This window comes from Colletotrichum higginsianum, chromosome 2 (genome assembly GCF_001672515.1).
Source record: "Colletotrichum higginsianum IMI 349063 chromosome 2, whole genome shotgun sequence".
Classification (NCBI taxonomy): Eukaryota; Fungi; Ascomycota; class Sordariomycetes; order Glomerellales; family Glomerellaceae; genus Colletotrichum; species Colletotrichum higginsianum.
The window spans coordinates 2288123-2302850 of NC_030955.1; the positions used below are offsets into that span (position 1 = coordinate 2288123).

The following is a 14728-nucleotide window of genomic DNA, read 5'->3' on the forward strand; positions in this document are numbered from 1 at the left end:
TTGAGCCACAGGCCCATGGTCGGGACAACAAGGCTTTATCGGGGAGCCACTGCCGGCCGCCCGGCCGTCTTGAACGGAACCATAGCTTGCACTCCTTCGGCACGCCCACAGGAGCCACGTCCATCCACGCATAATCTCACGAACTGCTACTGGGTTGGAGGCGCCCATCCCGCATGAGGTATCAGGCTGATTCTTGCCATAAACAAAAGCGGCTGTTTCATCGATTCGTGCAACCCAAAAACGCTGCACTTGGATTCCAAAACGGGCTGTCACGACGTGCGCAAGCAGCTTCATTTTCAATAGGGCTGGCGCGTATGCCAAGCACACTGTCGCGGGCCTGGCGAACCTGCGTCTAAGTCACATTGCCTCCTGGCAAATTGGCGCTGAGGGTATGGGAAGAGGAGAAACACTGCCCCCCGCACCCCTTTTCCCGCGCGTCGTAACGTAACACTCATTTCAGCCATAAGAGCCGAGCAGACGATTTGGCAAATGAGTTCTGAAATTCTGGCTAAACTCAGAAATCCGGCGACTGTGAGTATCAAAAAAAAAAAAAATTTCCCATCCCATGGTTGTATAGAAGCAGGGCCGATCCTCTTGCCTTTCTCCCGCTTTGACAGCAGAGGAACGACGAATGGGAAGCCAAGGGGACCCGACAACTACGCTTAGAGCGTGGCCATTGTCGGCCTTTTTGGCCCTCTTGGCCTCCTTGGACGGACGAGTGGCCTCTTTGGGTGTCCAGCGGCGGTCAAGACGTTGGTGGCCGCCCGAGTCCCTCCGAGGTGGTGGTGTGTCGTCGATTCAACCAGCAACCTGCATGGATATTGACTTTGGAAGAAGAGACGGTCTCAGAGTTCCGGGGGTCCAATTGCGGTCACCAATGGATATTGATATTCAATATGCTTCCCCGGCATGTTCTCTTACCAGCACTGTACGCTACCTTGCTTGCCGTACATCGTACTACAGGCACGAGGTGCACGTGTCTGTCGTGTTGGGGTCGGGGCGATGCCTAATTGTTCTTTGGTCTAGACACCCCCGGCGGCAGGAGTTCAACGCTGTCCTCCACGCCAGACACTGGAAGAGATGTTTCCCTATGGTCATGCGTAGTGGGACGCAGGTTGTAGGAGACGGAGAGGCTTACACGGGTGCGTGCTTTGTCGCGAACGAATGAAGCGGCCCTCGCGCCAGCCAGCTTGACCAACTGCTGACTGACGTCTCAAACGGTCTTCGTCCCCAAGTCAAATGGCCGTTCAGCCCAGCGGGCGATTGCTGGCTTGTCTCTCGACGATTTATCAGTATAACCTGGGGTTCAAGTTGTGAGTGGTCTATGCTACTGCTACTGCTGGCCACCCAATACCCTACAGGTACAGGTACGGCGGTTGAATGAGTGTTCGCTACCTATTCAAGCGTACATCTATCTGCCTTTCTGTGGTCCACCCCTCAAAGCTGGCTCCACTTCTGCCCCTTAACATTGACGAATTATACGCACTGCTCCCTGTCGGCACTCTGTCTAGGTACTTAGACCTGAAGTCCTTCGTAAGGTGCTTGCACCTTCTTCCCTCTTGGGTACTTGTCTACCTCCCTGGTTCGGTAGATTGCGGGAGTACCTGTCTGTGTCTAGGTACTCAAGAACACGAGACGTTTCGACAGCAGCTTGGGAAACAGCTTCCATCTCGTCCCACATCTTCCTACCTGTTCTCCTTGACCTTACGCCCCCTCGTTCCTTCAGGCTTGCACACCCAACCCCACACACCGTCCAGTTCCCTGTCATTCTCTTTCACTCCCGCCGCAAAGGCCCGCCAATCGATCCCGTCAGTCCCACTTATCTGCTCATCCCAAGATACGAGTGGCTCTTCACTTAAACGCCACAACCACGGCCTTACGCTTCGATCTGCGCCACGATACCTATTAGACAAGGCGTGAAGGCCTCCTCCCCCAGCATCAGCGACCAACCAACCAGCCGACTGATTGACTGACGCTGTAGATCTCAACAAAGTCGGCGCCAGCCTTGTGCCGCAACCGCCACGTTTCGGAGCAACCCCCGAACACAGCTAGCCAACAACCATATGGCGGACGCCTCGGAGACGATATCCAAAAAACAGTGAGACTGCAACCAAAAGAGGCTTACGTGCTGATGCTGATGCTGACGCTTCATCAGTGGCATCCTCCTTTTTGCTTTTCTTTTCCATCTGCCTACCCCTTAAGGATCGTCCCTGCGTCTGATGAGCGCTACCGTATAGCCGCAGTTGCCCACCGATGCGTTCCATGTACCCAGTCTCATTACCACACTATCACGGGCACGCCGTGGGACATACGTACGCTATCAGGCAGCAACAGGGCACGCACGGGATGTAGGGCCTCAAAGTCGCGGTATCTATGAGGGGGGCCTCGTCTCAACATCCGGAGCTGGATGTGAGGCACGACGGCCGCTCAGCCTGCCCATACCAACATCAATATACCGCCCTCTTTCTTGACACCAAGGCCGCCGTTCCCTTGTCCTGGACTGACAAAATAGCTTACATGACGTTGCCAACAGCAGCATCGCTCCAGGTCCTGTCCGCGCATCGCCGTTGAACATCGGCCCGGCTGCGACTTCATCTCGCAAGCCGTCATGGCCGGGGTGGTAACGATTGTCCAAGGGATGACCGACGTCCGTAGGACAAGGAGAAGACTCGGATCATGTCGCTGTTCAGAGAGACCATTCTCCTCCCTTGGGGGGGGGGCCTTTTCAAGGCTCTATCGGTCAACCAACGGCGAGACCAGATACGATGCCCCCCTTTCTTTCTCTTTCGGAGTTGCCTACGTCACTGCATCAGATTCGGGCAACACAAGAGGCGGTTCCGGAGATACGATGTTTCCCCTGGACAGGAATAGAGTCACCGATATAGAGGCGCTCCTTTCGGGACCTGATGGCAGTATCAGATAGGCCTTCTTCTCCTCACAGTTGGCATCGATGGTGCAGTTGCAGTTGCTGACGTTGACACCGCGCCCGGGATCCGAGTTTCTCATCCTTCGCGAGCTTGCGTGTAGAAGGAGGAGACGGACTGGGGGTGGCCGTCCCGTCTCCATTCCAGCCTTTCCAAAGCCCGCTGAATCCCTTACGCTTTCGTCACGGGCCCGGTTAGATGCTGTGCCCAGTGACGACCACCACGACAGATGGCGGTTTCCAGGTAAGAAAAGGGCTCAACAACAGTCCATCTATCGGTCGTCCCGTCTCGAATGCGGCGCAGCTCGCAGACCGGTTATCTCGAGAACTTGCGGTCAGTAGCCGCAGATAGATGGACTGCGACTCACCCATTCTTGCGTCCCACATTACGTCCGTCGTAGTTTCTTTCCGTTTCCACATCACTGCGATGCCGGTTCAACGAACCCCCCCCCCTCCAGCCCGTTCCAGGGGCCGCGTGTCGAGATGCCCGAGACCCTCGGTGTCGTCCTCCCTCGTCCCAACGCACACGTGAATAGAAACAACTAGAGGGAGAGCTCGACACTCCGTCGTCCCCCATACCCCTCATGGCTTTTCTCCGCGTGTGTGTTTCCAAGCACCACCAAGCATCTTGGACGGCACAGCCCGTTTCGAGATGGAACCACCTTGAGCAACACACGCACACGCGCCGAATAAGCCCGCCCACTCAACGATGACGGGGCAGCGATCGTCTCCGTTCATCCCGTGTCACGCGCGCAGGGGGGGGGGGTTGGTTATTATGAGTACAATCTCTTCTGAGAGAAGCAGGAGGAAGAAACGGAGAAGAGAAAGCTCTGTTGGTACAGCCCTCTCTGCTCAATGGTATCAGATACACGCCTGCCAGCACCGAGCTACCTGCCACCGTATGATCACCCAGAGTCTGTACGCCTTCGATACGATCTATCCCACCCACCCTATGAATGCTTCTACACCTTGATAATGACAGCCACAACCTTCGTCCAACTCCCACGAGTTTCCATGCAATGCTAACAGTCCGAACCCCCATTCCTAATCACACAATAAAAAAGAAAGATAAAACAAAAACCTTGCATCCCTTCTTTCCCTTCCTCCCAAGGATGATGCTATGCTCCCCCCCCTTTTCGAGTACACACCTCCCTCCACCCCCTTTCATGCGCCATCGACCTTGGTCTGGTCAACATACAAAGGGATACCGTACACACACACCGCGCCAGCCGTGATATACCTGAATCGACAGGCGCCCCTAGCCCTGGCAACGGCTTCCACGAGCGACGCGCTTCCTCTCGAACCTTCCGCGGGGGTTGTCGTCGTCGTCTTCTTTCCAACTTTCCCCTTCTTGTCCGCAAACATACCCTTCTCCTTAGTCTTGCCTGTCTTGCCCTGCTTCCCGCCGTCGTCCGCAAAGGTGCCCCTCTCCATGAGACCCCACTCCTCGAGCATCCGGCCCGCGTAACGGTCAATGTCCTTGTCCGTCACGTCCCACAGGGTACCCACGACGGCGGGACACCCCGCCAGCATGTAGTTCCACACGGGACCGTGGCACTCATACTCGCCGACGTTCTGCAGCGACGCAGAGCTGCACCCCATGAGCAGCGCCGCCGCTTTGCACTTCTCGAGCCGCCTGATGGTCTTCCCGCGGATGTACTGCGCTCCGCTACCGTGGCCAAAGTAGAGAAGAATGTCCGAGGTCTTAAGGGCACCCTCGAACTCGTCCTCAGTCGGGTTGCGCGACGCGATGCCCGTCCAGGACTCGCCGAGGGTCTTGAGAGGCTTTTCAAAGGTGGACAGAGTGTTCTTGAGGTCCGCGCCGGGATTCAGGATATACGTGCCGCCGAGGGGAGACACCGTTTGGCGGTGATCTTTGGCCTCCTCGCCCTGGCCTCGGGCGGCCCGTTGATCGAGGAGCAGTCTACGTAGGCAGGAAATCGAGGGAACGCGAGAGTAGGCTAGCCCCTCCATGCAGGGAAGCGACTCCCAGGGAAAGGCATGCAGAGCCTTGTCGAGAATCAGGATGCTATGAGCGCCTTCTTCGGGGTCCGAGGTCTTGGCCGCGGCATGGTATGCCTGAAGGGCATCCAAGGTGTCCAGCACCATCGAGTCGAAGTCGATCTCGTCGTAGGCGTTCCTCTCGCCGTGAAATTGCAGTATGTCCACGACAAAGTACAAAAGGTCGTTCAGTGGCTCATCCAAATCGCTGTCCGACGCCGAGGGGTCGCCAAGGCCGACGAAGAGGTCGAGGATGCGCGTCTCCAGAGTCACCTTGGGGACCTTGACGGTCTTCTTTCCTCGGACTTGTCTGCGCGAGGGAAGGTGCTTGTCGAGGATCTTGGAGAACGCCTTTTGGAACTTGGTGAGGAGGTCGACCCGAGGGCGATGTTGGGAGAAAATGCCTTTGAATCCGCCGAGCCAGACTTGCTCAACGTTGTCGAGGAGATCCTTGAACCTGTTGTCCAGGTTCTCGCGTTGCGCCCACCAGGCCGACTTGGCTCCCTTGCCCGTGTAGTCGCCGGAATTATGACAGCTTGCATTGGTTGCCTTGACGATGTCCATGAGCTCGCCATATCCGTGCTGGAAGTCGAACAGCTCGTCCTCGCCGTCTCGGGAGGCCACGCGCTCGAGCGGCAACCGCAGAACGAAGGGGGTCTGGCCTGCTCGCAGCTTGGTGATGCATAGATCTTTGCGGTTGTCGCTTAGCGAGATCGACAAGACGCTCCACGCCTCGGGGATAATGTCGATGTAGTCACGCTGGAATCTCGTCATGTCGTCGAGGGTGACGATGCTCGCTCGTCTGTCGTCCTTGACAGGCAGAGCCAGCGGCCATCCCATCTCGCTAAAGCTGGGATTCAGCTGTTCCGTCACCACGGTGTTTCGTTCTCGCTTCCACGTCAGGTTTCGTGCTAGCTCGACGGAACAGGTGGCGTATCCAAAGCTTCCCATGCCTTTAGGCATGCGTTGGGAAGCTGCCGATAGAAATATGCCCGTGCTCTGGAGCAATGCCGAGATGCGATGAACCAGGTGTCCGTTTCCTGAAATAGCAGCGGCAGCCTGGGCTTCCATCAGCTGAGCCTGCGCCTGCTCCAACGTTTCGACAAAAGTGGCATTTTCTTTTGACACCTTTCGCTCCGCCGAGACAGCGCGGCTCTGGGTCTTCCGGGGAGAGTGGCCCGCAGGCGCAGCCTTTTCCGTGTTAGTTTTGTCGGGCGCGGCGTGGATCGAGGGGTAGGAAATTGTCGATTCCTTCACTACGGAGAAGACCGAGTCGCCCTCCATCTGCTTGGTGCCTTGTTCGATGAGGCAGATCGCCTCGCCAATCTGCACTCGCAAAGACTCCCGCAGGCTGCTGGACATTTGCTTCGCCTCCTCGAGAAGTGATGCTGCGGTAGTCCAGTCACCCTTGCTAAGGTGGACAAGTGCCTTGTACATCAACATGGAGGCCGTTAGGTCGGACGTCTTGTCGTTCGAAGCGACAACAACGGCTTTGGATGGCGCAGCAGCTTTGGGCTTCGGAGCTGCCGCCTTTCTCGTCGTCCTTGTTCTTGCTGGGATCGCCGCCTTTGTCGCTCTGGTTCTCCGGGTTTCGGGGGCCTTGAGCGTGAGCTTTGCCATCTTGGTGACAACCTGCTCATCACTGACACCAGTGATGGCGCCGCGGTTGCTGTTGTTCAGGGTGCCAAGCGTGGCCTCGGCAAGCTCAATGAGCAGATTCTCGTTCTCGTGATCCTTCATCTCTCCGAACGAAACGCTGAGTTCGCAAGCCAGCTGGAAAGCTTGACGTGTGGGCTTGACCGCTGTTGCCATGAGCTCTCTAGCCTCGTTCAGGTAGCCGACGCTTTTGTCGAGTTTGCATGCCTTCATCCACACCGAACCAATCCAAGTAGCGGCCTGGGCCCTGTGGATCGAAGCATTTGTCGATTTGGCGATCTGATGTGCCTTTTCTGCGTAGTACACCGTCTCCTGGAACATTCCCAGATGAGCATACACCGAGGACAGATGCAAAACGGACCGCAGGAGACCGCAGGCTAGCGCCCAGTTGTCAGGGCCGTCAGACAACTCGACCAGGCTCGTAGCAGGCTCCGCATTGACGACGCTTTCCTCGGCATTGGGCGACCCTTGCCTGGAGGACTGCTTCGACTCGGTCTTTGGTGCCTTCTGCCAGCGCGCTTCGAGCTTGGTCCAGTCCTGGAACAAGATGCGGACGCTGGTCTTTGCGTGAAAGAGTGCGTGTTGATATTCGCCCTTGTCCCACTTGATGCGGGAAGACAGGCATGCAGCCCTTGCTAGAAGGAGCTTTCTCTGGAGCCTTGGAGCTTTTCGGATAGCAGAAGAAGCCTTCTCGAAAGTGGCCTCGCCTTGTAGCAGCATCTTGTAACTTGTGTCTTATTAGCTGTTTTGCTCTTCACTTCTAATTTTGGGTGACCTACGCGGCATCAGAGTTCTGGTTGGCTAGCTGGTACTCTGTGAGGGAGATTTGCAGATTGACTGCGGAAAGATCGGGATTGCTGCTCGTGGACTCAACGAACTGCTTCGCCTTATTCAGTATTTCCTCGGCCTTCTCCGAGTAGCCCAGATGAGTGTACTGGTCAGCAAGGTTGCTGTGCGCTTGGACGAGCAAGTCTGTCGATGAGTCTGATAGCTTGGAAGAGATATCGGCGGACAATGTCAAGACCAAGAGCAAGAATTCATCCTCGCCCCGGAGCTTCGCATACTCGGCGACCGCGTTGAGTTGCCTGAGAAGGCCCTCTGCGTCGCTGATCTTGGACAGGAGGTCATCTTTGGTTTGGGACTCGTTGACAAGAGCGCGCCAAACGCTGATTGACTTTTCAAAGTCGGTCGCCCGACACTCGGTCTCTGATGCGACCAGGGCCAGAGTAGACGACAAACCGGCCTCCAGGTCAGCAACGTAAGAGGCCAGACCGACGTCCTCCCCAAAAGCCTCGTCACGGCATAGTTGCAGAGCCGTTTCGGTCTGTTCGCGGAGGTTTTGGAATTCCTCTTGGTTGCCAATGGCCATGGTCAGCAGTTGAGACAGAGTTCGCAGACGCCGAATTGGAAAACGGTCGGGCGAGTAAATTCTCAAGAGAGCCTCCTCCACCGGTTCTTTGATGTCGCCGGGTTTTGAATCGCTGGATGGATCAGACAGGATGAGCTGTATGATGCGTTCCAAGACTGCTGCTCGCTCGACGTCCGCGAGGAAAAATGTCCAGTCGTTCCAGGATTGGTCGAGCTTGACCATAGTTCCCAGGGTCCTTGACAGTGTCTCCGCCTTATCACTTCCGCTCCATGCCACTGCAGGTGACTTCTCGGACAGCGAGGTTGCCACCGCAGACAGGACGCCGTCCTCTACCATGTTGGTGCAGATGAGCTTGAGCGCGTCTCGAGCGTCGTTGATCCTACCAGCTCGTTCGCAAAGGTCCGCAAAGTATTCGAGCTTCGCTGTTGTCTGCGCCTTCTCCTTCTCCTCGGGGGATCTATCCTTTACGCAATCAACAGACCGTCTCAGAGCCCGGAGAGGCGTCTTGTCTCCGGGTGTGCTTTCGACGTTGCGACGATACCAGTGGAAGAACATGAAGTAGAGGTGCGATATTTTGACATGGTGGGAGCTCGCGGCGTCTGGTTTAGAGCCGGCGGGGTGGATGTCGCCCATGGATTCGAGCAACATGAGGCACTCCTGGAGAAGAGCGTCGAGAGAGCCCCAGACCATCTTGTCGCTGTTGATTTGTGATTTAGCCACCATCATGGCCGACTCCAGAACCTGGACAACCGATGTGAGCAAGATCTGTCTCCGCGACTCGAAGCGCACATGTTCTTTGGGAGAAGCGTCTCTTGTCGGCGTTTTCCCCAACCATCGTAGAGCAAACCGGGGAAATTGAAGGACGAGATTGTTCAATAGCTCGTGAATATTTGCCGACTCATCCACGGTCTTGCTGGCCAAGATGCCAACCACGGACTTACGGGCAGCAGACAGATGGAGCATGAGTTCCTCCAGTTCCGCCAGGTCGCCCTTGAGCGACCCCTGAAGTGCATCGACCACTTCCTGCAAAAGTGCAGAAAGTTGCACCTCGGGTATCGGCGTTTGTTTAGCGTAGACAGCTACGAGCTGCGCGGTCGCTGCACAACGCTTCGCTGCTGAGTCGCTCGCGGGATCGAGGGTCCCCCTGACCTTGGAAATCCACTCAGCCGATTCCTTGTATAATCGGGCTGCCTGAGCTGCCGTTCCCAAAGCCTGGTGGATGACAGTGAGCGGTGATTTCGATGACAAGGTTGCCTCCAACCACTGAGATTTGGCCATAGCAATGATGCGATCAACAACGGCCAAACATTCGCGATACACCGCAGTGTGGTCGTGCTTGGCTCTGCGAATGAACGATGTGATGCATCTGGAGAGTGGCGAGATGATTTCTTTGTCGATGTCTGCCACATGACCGGACATGGGCCACCAGAGCAAACGCGCCTCCAGGCCCAGCGTTTGCAATTCGAGGGCTGTAGAGGGGGAGCAGCTCAGGCGGGAGTCCATGGCCAGCTCATCATCTTTACGCGACAGATTAGGAGCGAGGGACAGCAGTAGTTGTGAGAGGAGATCGAGTTGCCGCGCAGCCTTTGTCTTGGCTTGCGTTGACTCTTTGGCGGATTCCAAAAGGAGATTTGTCGGTGATGTCGGACAAGAAGAAACGAGATAGGGCAATGCCGCTTCAATGACTGCTGCTTTTTTGGTCGCAGACATGAGACGCAGGATGTGAGTTTGGGTCGTGATGACAAGTCCAAGAGTCGGTCCGGAGAACTTCGCGTCGCCAAAGTCCAAAAGTTCCGCAAGCCCCTTGACCTTGACATCCGCCGCGACCGGTTTGGCTTTTGTTTTGGCCTTTGTCGCGGTACACATCGAGTCGAGTCTCCGCTTCAGAACAGTGAGCTCTCTCAAGGCGTGCTCTTGGAGTCCCAGTCCAACAAGCTTGCCAACGAAAGACGACATCCCGCTCTCTAGTTGCAGTTCGGGGAGCGTCACCGCGCCAGAGGTCTGCAGCGATCTCAGGCAGGCGAATGCAGTCCGCAAACACTCCACCGTGGCGAGACACGTGATGGAGGGCGCCGTTGCAGTTGTTGTCGTCTTTGCAGGTTTCGGTGTTGTGATGGGGGACGTCGAGGTTCGGTTCAGCGAACGCGGCTGCATCGGGGTCATCGGCATCGAATTGGATCGTCTGAGGGTCCGCTTGCTGGGAGGTTTTCGTAGGTCGTCGCCCGAGTTCTGTCGACGGCAGGGCGTGGTGGGTTGCGCGACAGGCGCAGGCTTTGATGCCTCCGTAAGCGACTTGAGAGCGACATTGATGATGTGCGCCGCCAGAGCCGCCTTTTCCTTGGGCGGCAGCTCCTCCTTTTTACTCGCTGTCGCGCCTGCTCGAATCGTCCCGATCGCTTTGCCTCGCGTCGCCGATGTTGTCTTGGTGATTCGTGCTGCCGTCTTTTGCGCAGCCGAGGGGGCATCTGCCTCCGTCGTGAGAAGTTCTTTGAGGAGCACCGATGTTGTTGGTACGCATGTCGCGGTCGATGCTGCCGCCGCCTTGACGGCGTCTACTTTGCTTTGTAAGGAAGTCATGAGGTCGTGTGTGTTGAGGTCATATATCTGTCGTCATGAAGCCTTCATCTCAGGGAGTGCAACGAGCAGATGGCCAAAAATTGGGGCAATGCTGTTGTTCGAGAAGCGATTTGATGTGACTTCATGCTAACTGTAACCGCCACGGCCGCAGTTGGCAGTTGTCAGGTCTCGCTAAACAATGGACCGGGGGGGGCGTTGCCCAGGGCAACTGTAATCCCGGCTCGGTCCGTGCAAGGAAGGACTATTGACGCACGGACCATGTATGTCTGGATTGTGAGAGGAACCGCCCGTGAGCACCTCAGCTTTTTTTGTGCTCCTCGAGATCAGCCGACAGATCGCAAGAAGACGCGCCGTAGAATCACGACCATTACTCTTGTGTATATCCTGAACCTTGCACCATGTCACGAATTGCTACACAGCGACTTTTCGCGGCATCGCCGTGCTTGCGGGTTGCGACATCTGCGCAAGCCACCTATCGCCCCCTCTACCTCCACGCGCGACACTCGAGCTCCCTGCCCACTGTTGCGCAGCTGGACTTCTGGAAGTCCCTTATTCCGAAGCCGTTTCGGCCCGAGGAGAAGCTTCGCGATGATCCCATGATCAAGCGCGTTAAGCCGAAGAGGAAGAAGGAGTGGAACCCGGCGACCTTCTACATCGTCATCTTCCTGCTGATCGGCTCCATGTCCATCAACATGCTGTCGACGAAGCAGGCGTTTGAGGCCTTCTCGCGCCAAGCAGACGTGCGCATCAGCGTGTTGAGGGAGGTGGTCGAGAAGCTGCAGAGGGGCGAGGCGGTTGACGTGGAAAAGGCATTGGGCACCGGCGACCCTCAGAAGGAGCTGGAGTGGGAGGAGAGTATGTTGCCATGACGAGAGCGCCAGGTTTGACGACGTACTAATAAGCTACCTATAGTGTTGAAGGAAATCGAGCGCGAGGACTTATCCCGGCAGAAGAAGCAGGAAAAGGCACGGCAGGCGGAAGTCGCAGGGAAGAGCAAGGCCGAATCGATCACGGAGCGGCAACCGGCGGCGGCGGCGGCGGCGGCGCCAGAGGCTGTCAAGACGCCGGCACGGGGCATGTCGAGCTTTTTCTAGGTTGCAAAATGGAAACGCTTTGGATTGGTATATTTGATGGATTATGACAGCATGTCCTTGAACACGCCTTGCTTTACTGCGGAAGTACTCAAGGTTCCGTCCAAGCCCGACGCCCCGTTCGGCAGCTCCCGGAGCCGCTCGACGAGCGCCGGGAGCACGGCATCAGTGGACACTTCCGTCCGGACTCTCAGAGTGCCTGTTGGGTCGGGATCCGACAAGGCGGATATCTGATCCTCGCCTCGTACGCCCCCTGTATTAACGATGGCGATTGGCATTCCGCGGTCCAGCGCCTTCTTGGCTAATCGCCACGCCGAGTAAGTGGCGAGCGAAGTGCCCAGGATGAGGAGCTTTCCAGCACCATCAATAGCTTCCTCGGCAGCGGTCTTGACTTGGCCGGGAATACTCTCGCCGAACATGACGACGGCGGGCTTCAGGATCCCCCCGGAGCTGGTGGGTTTCCACGCACCGTCGACGTCCACCTCGACAACATGGCGGGCACCTTCAGGCGTGGAAGGCGGCTTCGCGAGGCAATGCGGGCAGGCCGGGTATCTAAAAGTGGTGTACGGCGCGCCCGGCAGGTCCACGTCTCCGTCCGGGTTAGTCCGGATGCCCTTGTGCTTGCGCTCGGCGGGATCCTCGGTGTCGAGAGCCCCGGAAGCCAAAGCCTCGACGAGGAAGGCGGCCCAGGCGGGATTGAGCCTCGCAAGCTCGTCCTGGAAGACGTCTCTGGGATACTCATTCCTGCAGGTGACGCAGACGGTGGATCTCAGATAGCCATGTAACTCCAGGGTAGGAATGTCAGGATGAGCTTTTGAGTGAAACGAGTCGACGTTTTGCGTGACGACGCTCCTGATCAACCCCAGTTGCCCCAGGTCTCGGATCGCATAGTGGCCGCGATTGGGTGACGCCTTGTGAAGCGACGTCCAGCCCAGGAAACTACGTGCCCAATACCTTTTCCGGGCTTCGTGATTTGCGATAAACTCGTGGTAGTAGATGGGGCGGTACGTCTTGTTCACACGGTATGTGCCATTGACGCCTCGGTAGTCGGCGAGCCCGCTGGATACCGAGAGGCCGGCCCCAGTCAGCACGACGGTCGACCTCGGCAGGCCTCTAGGGGGCGGAGCCGTGAAGAAATTCTGAAGGGCCGTGACAGCACCGGGGATGGTGTTTGCATTGGTAGGCCGGACTGTGGGAGGGGCCAGGAGTTCCGTGTAAGGAATGCGCATAAGGGGTTTACGCATTGGGGCGATGTTGCGTTGCGTAAGGCTATCGGGATGTGGGAGGTGGTTCCGGAGGTGTCAAAAGACAGGGCAAGGCGGCAAAGGGTGAAGCGGCAGATATACGTGGGCTCTGTGGAGGCTGAGCGGATAGAGGGGGCCCAGGAGATACTGCCGGAAACAGCTCGTTACGTGGACATGCAACCCCCAGCGCGGATTTTAAGAATAGAGATTGAAGCGTGCCAGGGGCGGGAAGAGATTTGTAGGTAGGCGCGTGTAAATGGAACTGTTGCGACAGGCTCATCTTGCATGCGAGTTGAAGGGGCGACGATCTCACACCAGTCAGTTAGTGGTCAATTCGTCATGATTCGGGGACCAGCACTCGGCAGCATCGGCCGCGGACCCGCTCTAACTCCACAAGATGACCAAGCCCCATGTGGCTTGCGTGATTATGTAAGGCCAGGGATGGTTTCTAGCGAGCCGCAGGAGTGCAGTGCAAACTTCAGCCACATCAGACGTGTGACGCTGCTGCTGCTGCTGCTGCTGCAACCTAACGAATTGGGTAGAAAGATGGCTTGTTCATTCGACAGCGACCCCCCTACTACAGGGCCTGAAATGCAGAGCAACCTTTTAACGTCGTGGAGGGCGGCGTTCCGCTGGTCTTTTTTCGGATTCTACTAGTCGTGGTCGCAGGTTTGGCCCGACCTTTCGGAAGCACAGATGGATGAACAACAGGACACGTGGAGAAATGTGTCCAGATGTTGAACGGTGGAAAAGTTAGAAGTCAGCCCCATCACCTGAACCGTATTAGAAGAGTCAGACTGCAGCGTTTCCGGGTGGTCCAGGGGACAAGTAGGTATACCTAGGTACCTTACTGTATGAGTGGGCTGACGCATATCGTTGCTCACGTCAGGCATACATACTGTGTAATGCTGCGTTTCTGCGCAGCAACCCATTGACACTGCAGGGCAAATAAGAAAGAAACTCGAGGCTTGTTCCGGAATAAGTTCAACTGGCGGCACTCTATTCGGTTGACTCGAGTCGAGGCGGCAGGGTGGAGCTCAATTCGTGCTCTCGACTTTGGACCCATGAGTCGGCAAAGAAAAGACCAAAAAAAAAAACCAAAAACCCCCATTTCCAGGGATCTGCATGCTTGCTCTTGGCATAGAGGTTCCATTTATCAACCCAGTCCAATCCAATTCAATTCGCCTTGTGGGGGTGGCATAGCACAGCAACAAGCAACAGCACAAGTTGGCTGAAGTTGCACTACAAGACACACACACGCAACAAGTTTCTCCATGGCAGGGCCACCTATTAGCTTCGGTGCTCGGGATAAGATACGGAGCCGGGAGCACAACAAGCCAACCGAAGCCGATTAGATCACAATACGTACCTACCTACCTAGTTGAGGGAGTGAGGTATCCGTAAGTAGTTGTTGACGATTGGGACGATTGGGACGACTGCCGTCATTTTTTGCAAGAGCGCGTACCTTTCCAATCACCCGCTACCGTACCTGACTGAACCTTCCCTCCCTTCCATCCGCCCACGTCCACCCTTTCCGCCTTCCACACACACCCCTCATCAGCGCGTCTAGACTGAGACTATTTGCTCTTTCTCTCGCTCTCTCTCTCTATCTCTCTTTCCCTCTCGCGCCTGTCTACCCTACCTACCCTTACCTACCTACCTACATCCCCTCACGGACGGCACGCGTCCCCACCCCCCCGGCCTGCCTGCTCGCAATTAGCCAGCCCATTATTCGTTCCCCCTCCACCCACCCGCCCCCCTTCCATCCACGCAACGCCTGTCCGGTCAATCTCCAATACCCTACCTCTCTGCTCCTGCTGTACACGGAAATACCCAAGTAGTACGGAGAGGACAGGCAAAACCAAAG

General features: G+C 56.6%; 3 protein-coding genes across 3 annotated transcripts; 1 reads left to right on the forward strand and 2 right to left on the reverse strand.

Moving 5' to 3' along the window:
* Positions 1-4087: 4087 nt before the first annotated feature.
* Positions 4088-10526, reverse strand: CH63R_02448 (Peptidase family C50; the record flags this gene model as incomplete). The annotated part of the gene is made up of 2 exons (XM_018297423.1): positions 4088-7307; positions 7360-10526. 2 exons carry the CDS (start codon positions 10524-10526, stop codon positions 4088-4090), a joined length of 6387 nt encoding a protein of 2128 aa, XP_018162239.1.
* A 398-nt stretch (positions 10527-10924) lies between these two features.
* On the forward strand, positions 10925-11620 carry CH63R_02449 (uncharacterized protein; the record flags this gene model as incomplete). Its single annotated transcript, XM_018297424.1, has 2 exons — positions 10925-11381; positions 11439-11620. 2 exons carry the CDS (start codon positions 10925-10927, stop codon positions 11618-11620), a joined length of 639 nt encoding a protein of 212 aa, XP_018162240.1.
* A 41-nt stretch (positions 11621-11661) lies between these two features.
* On the reverse strand, positions 11662-12861 carry CH63R_02450 (Sir2 family protein; the record flags this gene model as incomplete). Its single annotated transcript, XM_018297425.1, has 1 exon — positions 11662-12861. One exon carries the CDS (start codon positions 12859-12861, stop codon positions 11662-11664), a length of 1200 nt encoding a protein of 399 aa, XP_018162241.1.
* Between the last annotated feature and the right edge of the window lie 1867 nt (positions 12862-14728).